This window comes from Neomonachus schauinslandi, chromosome 3 (assembly GCF_002201575.2).
Source record: "Neomonachus schauinslandi chromosome 3, ASM220157v2, whole genome shotgun sequence".
NCBI lineage: Eukaryota > Metazoa > Chordata > Mammalia > Carnivora > Phocidae > Neomonachus > Neomonachus schauinslandi.
Window position 1 is genome coordinate 184,267,355 of NC_058405.1, and position 12,243 is coordinate 184,279,597.

At 38.7% G+C, this 12,243-nt stretch overlaps 1 protein-coding gene across 3 annotated transcripts in view; it reads left to right on the top strand.

Moving 5' to 3' along the window:
* CAB39 (calcium binding protein 39) overlaps positions 1-12,243 on the top strand; it is an 85,928-nt gene that overhangs the window by 27,224 nt on the left and 46,461 nt on the right. For all 3 annotated transcript variants that reach the window (XM_021690370.2, XM_021690373.2, XM_021690371.2), the window contains one exon: positions 8,204-8,359. In XM_021690370.2, coding sequence (XP_021546045.1) covers positions 8,246-8,359 — 114 coding nt within the window. In that variant the 5' untranslated portion in view covers positions 8,204-8,245. The remainder of the gene's footprint in view (positions 1-8,203; positions 8,360-12,243) is intronic.

Sequence of the window (12,243 nt, forward strand, 5' to 3'; positions counted from 1 at the left end):
TATATATATGCAAATATTTAATTTGTGTGTCAATTCATTGTGGTCCTTTTTCTTTTTTATGTCCAAACTGTATCATCTTAGGCCTGTGGGAGCCTTTCAGATTGATTCCTGTGTCTTTTTTTTTGTCATGAACCCATTCATCTTTGCTTCCTGAAGTAATTAACATGTCCCAGGCTCATCTTGTTTGTGTATTTCCTGCTCCATTATGGAGACCTGGTTCCTCTTAAGAGGAATGATCATGTATTAATTTTTAAAAATAGTACTTTTATCAAAAAACAGTATTACATGCATATTGTAAATACTTAACCTTTAAAATTTAGTATACAGCTCATATTCTCACTACCTGTTACTAATCCTTGATATTTCTTTCTCTTAGCATATGTATCTGCACATATAGATCACACATGGGATTACTTTATACACACACAGAGTATGTATATGTATTTGCACTTTTGTATCTATAAAGTGTTTTCAGTTAAGAGGAATTACGGGCATTTTTTCGTGTCAGTGGAAGTCTTCAGAAGCATTTATTTTAGATGACTTTACAGTGTTCAGTTATATTTGTGGAAGATTTTTGTTGTTTTCCCCATTTTCCACTTTTGAAAATAATTCTGCCATCATGGCACATAAATCTTTTTTTTTAATTTTTTATTGTTATGTTAATCACCATACATTACATCATTAGTTTTTGATGTAGTGTTCCATGATTCATTGTTTGTGCATAACACCCAGTGCTCCATGCAGAACGTGCCCTCCCCAGTACCCATCACCAGATGGCACATAAATCTTAAAGAAGCAGGTTAAAGAAGCAGAGAGAAACATTTTTAAGCCTACTGATATGTAATGAACATATTCATTATAATATGAAAGATACTGGATAACCTGATAGTGCATAGTTGTTTGAAGTCCCAGCTCTTCCACTTTACCAACTAGGTTCATGATATTTGAACAAATTATCCAGTATTTTTGAGCCTTAGTTTACGCATCTATAGAACAGGAAAAAATAAAACTTCTCTTAGGAATGAAGGATCAAAAGAGTTCTACTCTTTCCTTGAGGATCAAAAGAAATAGTTCATTCATTCATTCAAATATTCTGCAAGTATGTACCAAGCACTCTTCCAGTTTCTGGGTCAACAACAATGAATGTGCGAAACCAGTGAGGTCCTTGTTTTCATAGGACGTTTTTAACAGAAAGGAGCAGATAAACATATGTCAGTTTATGGTGATAAGTACTAGGAGAGCAATGAAGAAGATAAGGAGATGAGAGCAGGGGAGAGGTGCTATTTTGGAAACAGTGGTCTGGGAAGGCCCTATTGATAGGGTGTCATTTGAGTAGAAGTGTGAGTAAAATGAGGGAGAGAGCCATGGTGTTTTGAGCTAAGAGCTCTCCATAAACAGAATGGGGAATGTACTTAGGCCTGGCCCAGAAATTCAAGCGCTCAAGTCTAGAGTGTAAGAGATGAGAACAGAGAGGAGTGGATCACAAGGAGCCTTACGTGCCTTGGTCAGGAGTTTGGATTTTATCCTGAATGAAATGGGAAGTCATTAGGAAAGGTATTGAACAGAGAAGTGAACAGTGCTTTGTAATCTCTGAAGTGTCCTATGAGAGATCTTATTTTAAATAGTAACTGTTACCACTACTACAGCCCTCTGGTTTACCATCTAGGCTATACAAGTGTCAGTTTGACTCCTGCATGGTGTCCAGTGTTGAACATCCTGGGCCCCTGGGAATCTAGTCAAGGTATATTAATTGCAAAAGACACTCTAAAGTCTTGTATCTCTTGGGCACTTACTTTTGGTTTTGACATAGTTAATGATGAGCATGTATTTGGTGGCTTTGGTAATTAACCAAAGGTTCAATTGCTTCTTCAAGCTATTGATGGTTTATTTTAATGGAGCTAAGTCATTGCATCTTATTTACAGCTAAGAAGGGCATGTATCCTGTCCATCCAAAAGCTGAATCAAAACTTCTGAGATGCAGGTTTAAAAAGAAAAACAAGATCAGGGCGCCTGGGTGGCTCAGTCATTAAGCATCTGCCTTCGGCTCAGGTCATGGTCCTGGGGTCCTGGGATCGAGCCCCGCATCGGGCTCCCTGCTCAGTGGGGAGCCTGCTTCTCCCTCTCCCACTCCCCCTGCTTGTGTTCCCTCTCTCACTGTGTCTCTCTCTGTCAAATAAATAAATAAAATCTTTAAAAGAAAAAAGAAGAACAAGATCACTCATTTTATATTGCTATCCAGTCTGAGGGTAGTCTTTTTTTACCCAGTTTTCATTGTGGAAATAGTCACAAATCAGATTTTAGAAGAAAAAAAAAAAAGCCTGTGTAATTATCCCTTATTACTATTTATTCATATTTGACCATATGCAGATGCTGCACTAAGCATATTTAAACACATGTAATTTAATTCTTATGCTAAGTTGTGAGGTAGCTATTTTTCTCATTTTAGAGATGAGGAAAAGGGGCTTAGAAAAGTCTTAAGTAGGGGTGCCCGGGTGGCTCAGTTGGTTGAGCAACTGCCTTCAGCTCTGGTCATGATCCCGCAGTCCTGGGATCGAGTCCCGCATCGGGCTCCCTGCTCGGCAGGGAGTCTGCTTCTCCCTCTCGCCCTACCCCCTCTTGTACTCTTTCTCTCTCTCTCTCTGTCTCAAATAAATAAAATCAAATCTTAAAAGAAGAAGAAGAAGAAGAAAAGTCCAAGTAAGCTAAGGCATGGTGAAATCAGGATTTGAACCCAGGTTGTCTTTAAAGCTGTGTAATTAACCACTGTGCTTTATATAATTGGCCTGCACAACTGTATGGATAGTCTAGCACCTAGCACAATATCTGGCATGTTGTAGATATTCAGTATTTATTTGAATTAAGGAAATCAGCCCTAGAAGCAGGAGGCCTCAGAGCCAGCTATCTAAAAATGGGTTCAGGTGTGTACTACATTTCACACTTTCCATGACTGCTTATTTAAGTACTTTAATAGTCTTTGTGTGTAACAATCTTATTATTGTATGTGGGGTTTTTTGTTTGTTTGCAGTTTTTGCTTTGACCACCAAGTTTATGAGTCAGATCTAACAGTTAAGTTAGTGTAGAGTCCTATGAACTCAACTGTCTAGGAATGTGTTGTCATTCAACACTTTTCCTTATTGTCTCTACACACATACACCTACATCCATGCACACCAAAGTGTTGTCTTCCTTAGAGCAGGCGCCCTTCATGTTTGTGGCATATAGTAAGTACGTAGTCAGTTTGTGGATGGTTGAATGTCCTAATGAGTCGTTTATAGACCATTTGACTATTTTTCAGTATTTGTAAGTACATAGGTGAATAGAATTAGTTACAGTTAGGAGGAGGCGGTTGCACAAGCCAGAAGCAGTCAGATTGCCTAAGAAGGGCAGTGCCTAGCAGTGCTCACTCTAATGATGTTATTAGACTTTTATTTTCCCCGTGGGTGTTCTGTCTGTTCTCCAGCACTTTTTGGGGTGGAGCTTTGTGCTCTTAGGAGTATTCACATAACAGAGCAGTAATTTGCAGTCTTTGTTCTTTGTAAGATATTAAGTGACCATTTCTAGTATCATCTGGTCTCCATCTGTTTTGAAGAAGAGAGTAGACTCCCAGTACAAAAGACCACAATTACAGAGCAAGTAATGAAAAGGAGAATGTATACCAAACTGTTAATACCTGTTGTCTCTATAGGCTTTGCTGGTGACTTTCACTGTCTACCTTGTGTCGTCCTTCAGTGTTTGAATTTTGCATAATAATGTCACCATTTCTTAAAAACTAGAAGTTTAACTCTTAGTGATGGACATAGGTGCAGAAGTAGATAGAAGGACTTTCATTATTCTGACCCCCAGCCCAACTTCCCCCCTCTCACCCCCAAGGATATAGAAGCTTGCTGAAGGCTTTGCATATGTGAACAACAGCACAAAAAGTGTTTTTGGTTTTTTGGGTTTCTTGGTGATTTCAATAGTCCCAATCCTTATGTGAACCAAATTTCCCAAAATACCCCTAAGGGTGATATTGGCCCCATTTACAACCACTGCCCTATGTGGAGGATAGTGAAGGTCTACATTTGGTGTCTGTAGCATAGAGAGATTGAGAAGATAGAATTGACTGAAATTGTGAACTGATTATGTATGGAAGAGCTAACAAGTAGAAATTGTCTGGTATGATGACCAGGGTTTGTGACTGGATGAACAATGGATTCATTCACTGTGAAGGGGAACTTAAAAAAAGAAGGAGGACTTGGGATGAGGTTTGAGTTGCCTGGAGGACATTTACAGAGAGCAGTAGTTGGAAGTGTAGGCTGATTGGTTGGGGCAGGAGATGGATTTCAGATTATTAAAACCATGGGTAGGGGTGCCTGGGTGGCTCAGTAGGTCAAGCATCTGACTCTTGGTTTCAGCTCAGGTCATGATCTCACGGTTGTGGGATTAAGCCCCACATTGGGCTCAGCACTCAGTGCAGAGTCTGCTTTGGCTTCTCTCTCTTCCTCTCCCTCCCACTTGTGCTCTCGCTCTCTCAAATAAATAAATCAATAAAATCTTTAAAAAAAAGAAAGAAGGAAACCAACCATGAGTGGATGAGATCAATTGGAATATAGAGTAAGAACACAGCCAAGGGTGGAACCCGGAAGGACATCAATGTTGAAGTAAAGATGAGTCATTGAATTAAATGCAGAAAGGAAGGGCATTTGGAGAGAAAGGGAAACAGCTAAGGGAGAGCAATGCACAGAAGCTAAGGGGTGTGCAGTATTCAGTATTCACGCAGATTCCTTTCATGCAGCTTTAGCATGAAGTTCCATAAATGTTGGTTTTAATATGAAACTAGTATATTTAATTATTCCTCGCCCAGTCCCTCAAATTTTCAGGTTAAATTTCCTGTCTAAGGCTTCTTTATCTTTGGGATTCAAGCATACAGCACGGTTCACCATCAGGAGCAAGCTTACCTCCAGTTTGAGAATTGTAGGTATGGGTTTCTACAGCCCTCTAGAATCCTAACAGTGGCTGGTTTTCTCCCAATTGCATTAATTTTGGCTCAGCCCAAAGAGTCCTGCTGAGGTATATTATGAACCAAAAAAAATTTTTTTGAAGGGATGGAGGAAATTGGTTGTATTTGAAAGCTAAATGGATTTTTCAATTATATATTTTTGTCCATTTCTTTTTTTTTTAAAGTGTAACTTTTTTTTTTTTTTAAGATTTTATTTATTTATTTGACAGAGAGAGAGATAGCGAGAGCAGGAACACAAGCAGGGGGAGTGGGAGAGGGAGAAGCAGGCTTCCTGCCGAGCAGGGAGCCCGATGTGGGACTCGATCCCAGGACCCTGGGATCATGACCTGAGCCGAAGGCAGACGCTTAACGACTGAGCCACCCAGGCACTCTATTTTTGTCCATTTCTTTCATGAACTCCAGTTATGTCCAAAACATAGTTCAGGCAGTTTTAAAACAGTATTAAGAAATAGTCTGAACATACAGAAAAATTGAGTAACAATGAAAACCCGTATGCCCACCACCTAGATTTAAAAATTAAGATTTTTACCATATTTGCAAACATGGTACTCGGGCTTAGAAGTAGTTGGCATATTCTGGGAACAGAAAGGACATCAGTGTGGCTGGACCTCTGTGATAAAGGTCGGGGCACTGGGCCATGACTTGAAAATGGGTAAAGCCTGGGAGGGCCATAGTCGGAACTTGGATTTTATTATAAGGGCAGTGCAGAATTATTGAAGGGCCTTCATCAGTGGGCTCTTGTAACTAATCCCTAAAACTCTCTCAAATACTTGTCATGAAATACTGCTGATGGTAAAGAAGGAAAGCGTTCCTTCCCCTGCGGGAAAGGCAAGCAGGTCGTTATGGTGAAAGGTGTCTTTTAACCATCTTAATCCTTGTTTACCATTGCTGCTTCAGCCCGGGTATCTCCATACTCTTGGGATTGTCAGTTCCAAAACCGTTTCACATCCTTCAAGGATCTTGCTGAGGCGTGTCCACTTCTTGTTTTGAGTGCTCGTTACTAACTATATTTCCTCAAAGTACAGTCTTACTAGTTTTTATGTTCTGCAAAATTTTGGCCGCATAGTATACTAATTACAAGGAATGATTGTGTCATGCTTCCTCTTTCCCTCACAGAAATACTTTATATGGGTTCTCTTCGGCAGCTGTACTCTTTCTACTCTGACAAGTATTTGGTTTATGGTAGAACCTTTTAAAACCCCCTTTGCCCTGGAAAGTCACTTCTTCCACCATTGAGCCAGAACTGACAGTATTTCTGTTGCATAGCACCATAGCACTTCCTGCAAAATACCATTAAACATACCCACCCTCCACCCAGCATTGACTTGTAGCATCGTTGCTATCATTTGCAGAGTACAAATAGGAAAGATTGTATTTTCAGAGGATTTACTGTGATTGTGAATTCACTGTGTTTATGGAAAAGCAACCTGCATTACCCCCCCCAAAAAAAAAAAAAAAAAAAAGTAATGGGAAAGAATGATCCAGGATTTGTGGAGGTCCGTGTCTATGAACATAACTTGTGTACCTAGCCAGGTAATCAGATAATGTAACAGCCACTTGGGATAACTCAGCTATAATTGATCTAAACTTCTTGTCATAGACAAGATATTTAGATGTAATTTTATGCATTTTTGGATTTTTGAGAACCTGTGTTTGAGGACATTTCTCTTTGGTCCTGTGATTAAGCAGATTTACAAGCTGATAGGAAGATGGTGAGCTATCTAGGTGATATTTGGGTGTAAAGATTGGTCAGAACGGATCATATCAAAACATGTCAAGAAATAACACACTTGCTCATGATTTAATTGAAGGCTTAATATTAGTGTTAATTTGCATGCTCTTTCCCCTTGAGTGTGTCTTTATAAACAGATATGCAGGTCACTGTATCTCAAATTTTAGAGAAAAAGCATTCAAATACTTTATTCAAGCGAAGTCTTAGGCAAAGTTCAAAAGAAGTGTTAATGATGCTGTCTGTGCATTGGAGATATTTTATGTTGACATGGGGAAAAAAACTTTGGCGGAGGTGGGCGGTGGGCCTCAGGGACAGTTAAATACAGGAGTTTGGAACTCACAGTTTGAAAACCACGGACCTAAGTGATCTGAAAGGCTCTTCTCAAAAATGTTATCTTTTGGTATCTTATATGAGGTTGTTTAATGTCTATGAACATAACTTCTTTCAGTTTATTTAGTAAAAGTAATTATAAGATCTGACACGTTCCCAAGTTACTTCCGTTGTTTGTCTTGTTAGTAACTTTGTTTTTTCATGGTGACTTCTTGGAATAGTTGATGTCCTCCTTTTACATGATGTAATATTGTGGTTTATGTGGTTGAAATATTGTTTTCGGCTACCCACAAAAAATTAAGAACTTCCAGAAGTTCATTATCCCTAGGCTTTTATCCAATGAGTTCCTTCATAGGAGATAGTCTTATCCAGGCAAAAAGAGTACACATTGAAACTGTCACTTAAGGGACTTGAGGATCTGCTGGGAGATTTGCCCAAGGCTCGGTCCCAGAGTCTCTCCAACTCTGAGACCCTAACTGACTGAAGAGAAGGAGGTGTGTGTCCGACTGGGTGCTTGGGAGGAAGCGGTGTAAACACCGGCCAACATGCATCTGGAGAGACCTAGAGAGTGAGCCTCTTGCCAGTCCTGTTTGGCTGAGCTCCTTACCTAGCTTTTTGCCTCAGTTTCCTCAACTGCCAAATAGAGATATCTATTAATTAAAGGTGTAGTGCAATGATTAAGGACACTTTGGATCAAGACAGACCTGAGCTGGTTTTATCACTTACTACCTTGAGTCAGTTTCTTGACCTCATTAAAGTTCACTTGTAAATGGGAGTAATAATGTCCCTCAGGGAACTGTTTAAAAAGATCCCATAAGATGATGAATTAAAGTACTTAGTGTGGGGCCTGGCAGTACTATTTGCCCTGCTCATCAGCACCAGCATGTTTCTCCTCAAATGGGTGGTTAGGAGAGCAGGTGATAAGGTATTTTTGAAAAGTAGAAGGTGTTCCGTAATTCTAAGATACCTCTGCATTATCATTTCCCTTGTATATTTGTGGGTTTCTCAGTTCCTGCTCATTTTGAAAGTCTTGTTGTAAAACGACTTTCTCAAACACTGATTTTCTTCCCACATTAGGATTCAAAAAGTATGTCTTCTATTGACCCCACTTTTTCTCACTTGTGCCTTGTGCTGTGTCCACAGGTAAAGCAGGCAGAGCTCAGCGAGGTGTCTGTCGCTGCCGCCATGCCGTTCCCATTCGGGAAGTCTCACAAATCTCCAGCAGACATTGTGAAGAACCTGAAGGAGAGCATGGCCGTTCTGGAAAAGCAAGACATTTCTGACAAAAAAGCAGAAAAGGTATGTATTTGGCTTTATTTTATATTTTCAGTCTTTTGTTTAGGAGCAAAAGTAAGACGGATTATGAGGTGATTTTAAAAGATCAATAAATCCCAGTTTGGGGTTTTTAAAATAGAGTCCTAAAGTGCCATTTGCTGCTGCTTAAACACCACATGCTTTCTTCTGTACTGCCATCTAACAGATCAATTTCTAACTTTTTTCTCAGTTTTTCATTTCAGGTTTTCAAGTTTGTTTAAATTTGAGGGGGGGGGTTGTTTTGTTTTGTTTTGTTTTGTTTCGTTTTCATTGTTGAAGTGGTTTATTTGATTCCTGAAATCACTGTTTCCACTGGTAGTCTTCTTGGAGAGGCGCCTCTCCCGGTTTCCTTTCCTCCTTTCCTTATTCCCTTTATCCATGATGAGTATCTTCCTCTACCCAGTCTCCGTAGTCTAAAACTTGGCTTTCACCCCAGTCTGTCTCCTTCTTCTTTAAGATGTGATCTTTCACGAAATAGTATCAACCCCTACTTCCTAAGGGATTTGTGAATTGATTCTGACTTCCATTTCCAGTTGATGAAGACCCTCATGACCTTTCTTAAGGACCTTAGCAGTATCTTAGTCCTTAATACTCTTTCTAAAATACCTCCCCTGCTTTAACCCTGCCATGCGGACTCCTCCCATGGCACACAAGGCATTTCATGACCTGGTCTCTGTTTCTCTAGGTGATTTCCAACCCCACTTCCCCTTATTCTATGTGCTCTAACAATCTCAACTTATCTCTGTTAGAGCAACTGAAGCAAATAATCAACTATACTGTTTTTAATGCCTTTGTCTTATCTACCCCTTCCATTTCCACCTCAGCCGCCATTCATCTTTCAGAACCACCCTATACCTTTCTTTTCCTAGATGGCTTCCCAGAGTACTCCCTTTCCTACCTCATCCTTGTCCCCTAAAAGATACCTCTCCCTTTTGGCCACCTCCTTTGGAAATGCCAGCACTGCCGCCATCTTGAACATGATTTTATTTGTGTCGGATTTTTGTCTCCCTTATTAGAACATGAACTCTTTGACCCATGTGTTATTCCTGGTCCACTTGTGCCCTCCACAGTACCTGATTCCCATGGGCTGGATACCTACTATTGTTTGAATGAGTGTTTCAAACATTCATTGGAATGACATTTTCCACCCCGTTGTTTATTTTAGAAGGTTGTTTCCTGTCTTGGGTTATTGAATATTAGACTGTTTAACATCTTTTTAAGTCTACCTGTGTTCCTATGAAGAAAAGAAGTTCATACTCATGGGATTAGGATTTGTGACAGGCTACTCAGTAGATCTTCCATGGAAATTCTAGATAGTTTCTTGCATTCCCATAGTAAGATATAGATAAATGTTAATGATATGATAAAACTTTAAAAAAAAAAAAAGTCTGGTGTAATAGATGATAGCTAGATTCTTGTATTTGTGTTTGCATTCAGTCTGCTGTCTTATGTTATTTTGGTTGAAGTATATAAAGAAAATCTGGCCCATACAGATGTATAGGTGGAAAAGGGAGGTATGTTTTAAGAAAAGCCTTTCAGATAATTTTGAATATTTTTTATACCAAACCAAAATTCAACAATTGATAGTTCCTTGGTTGTAATAGAATCTGAAACTATATGAATAAACTTTTCATGCTCTGCATTTTGAAAAGATCTTTTATCCATGCGTGATTTTCTAACATTCATCATTTAGAAAGTATCGGATCGCTGACACAAACACATCTTCCAAATGCTGACACATTATACATTATAAAAAATTCACATTTTTCAGTATTACCACTAATCCCATCAGAAAAGTCCAAGTATTGGAAAGTGGTCGGACTTACGCCTGTTGTATTCAAAATTGAAATTTGATAACAAATACTCGTGGGTGTTTTCCCTAAAAATGACAGGTTTACTCTATTCACTTTCAAGAAAATGTCTGCCAGATTTCCAGGCCTGAATGATTTGTCAGTTTTCTTTCAAGTAAAAATGATTTTCCATTAAAAAAGTGGCTTGTTCAGCTCACAGCTCAGTCATACAAGTACTTTTCCTTAAGACAGCCAATTATACTTTAATTAGGGGTAGAAAGTGCTTTATGCACACTCCCCATTTATCACACCAAATGTTAAAAAGATGTATGTGTATTCAGAGATCAAAATTTAATAAAATGAATATTTCGTTCCTGCTTCCTCATGACATTCCTAAGTGAAACTGACTTTGTTTGTTTGTTTGTTTGTTACCTGAGTGCATGATGATGAAGATTACAGTGATGGCAGTACAGTTTGCTGCCCATGTCTTGACTTGGGCTCGGGGGGGGTCTGTGCCATCAGTGCAAATGGCAGTATAGCAGAAAAAGGCAAATAATGTGCTCGTATTGATTGAAAATAGTTTTGGCCTCATGGTCCCCTTGAAAGGGTCTCAAGGGTCCCCAGAGGTCAACGGTTTGAAATCTGTGGGAGTTAATGGAAGGTGTATGTGCATAGGTGGGTTGCATCAGGTAGGGGGAGTATCCTAATTTTGAGGAGTCATATGAGGAAGCCTCATTGAGGAGGTGGAACTGGAGATGAATTCTGTGATTATAGAAAGCAAGTTTAGGGTTGTCTGGATGGCTCAGTCGGTTAAACATCCACCTCTTGGTTTCAGCTCAGGTCATGATCTCAGGGTTGTGGGATCAAGCGCTGCTCTCTCTCTCTCTCTCTCACAAATAAATAAATAAATAAATAAATAAATAAATAAATAAATAAATAAATAAATAAATAAATAAATAAATAAATAAATAAAATCTTTAGAAAGCAAGTTCAGTCTCTGTTGGAATCCACATCATCTACTTTACTAAATCAGTAGTTTTCAACCAGGGGCAGTTTTCCCCTTTACATTTGGCAATATCTAGAGACATTATTGGTTTTAACACTGGAGGGATGGCTCCAACTGGCATCTAGTTAGTATAGGCCAGAGATGCTGCTAAATATGGAAAAGCCCCCCACAACAAGGAATTATTTGGCCCAAAATGTCAGTAACACTGAGGTTGAGAACTACTGCTTTAAACCTTAGCAAGAATAGACTTCCTACTAGTAGGATAAACAAAGCAAAGAAAAACAGTTGAATTTATGAAAAATAAATTTCATTTCAAAGGAAAAGGATGACTCTGAAAGGCAATCCATGCAAATTACTTATTCTGAAGTAGATTAAGAAGAGGGAGGAGGACCCCTAAATTTCTGACTCACCTTGTTACCAAGATTCAAAAGGAAGTAGCAACTGATGCAGATGGTGAAGAGGGAACTGAGACCTGAAAACAGTGAAAAGATGAAAATCTGATCACTCAATTAAAAACCATGAGAAACAACTTTGACCTCATACTTAAGACTGAAAACTTGAAGGTAGTCCCTTTAAAACCATGCTTGCTATGACTTATTTAGTTTGTTCTGGAAATCTAGCCAGTACATAAAGAAATGGCTTAGAAGTAAAAAATAAAGTTACTGCAAATAAACAGGGAAAATTACATTGTTGAGATATTCATATATCTGTATAAAACACAAGTAAACCAGTGTGAAAATGAGAGTTCGCAAGGGCAGCTAAATCAATAGAAAATTCATAGCATCCCTAAATGCAATCAGAACTATCTAGAAATTGTAATATTTTAAGAAAGTATTTCATTTACAGTAGCAACAAAAGAAAGTACAGATGTCTGGGAAAACTTTCATTAGGAAGTGTGAAGAACCTGTTTGAAGAAAACTATAAAACCTTGTTCAGAGACACCAAAGAATACCTGGTCCATGTTATGAGCTGGCATATAGTTAAGATGCCATTTCTTCTCAAATTAATTTTTAAGCTTAAAGCAATTTAATTCAAATTACAGTAGGATCTTTTTGTAACTTAAAAATTATTCT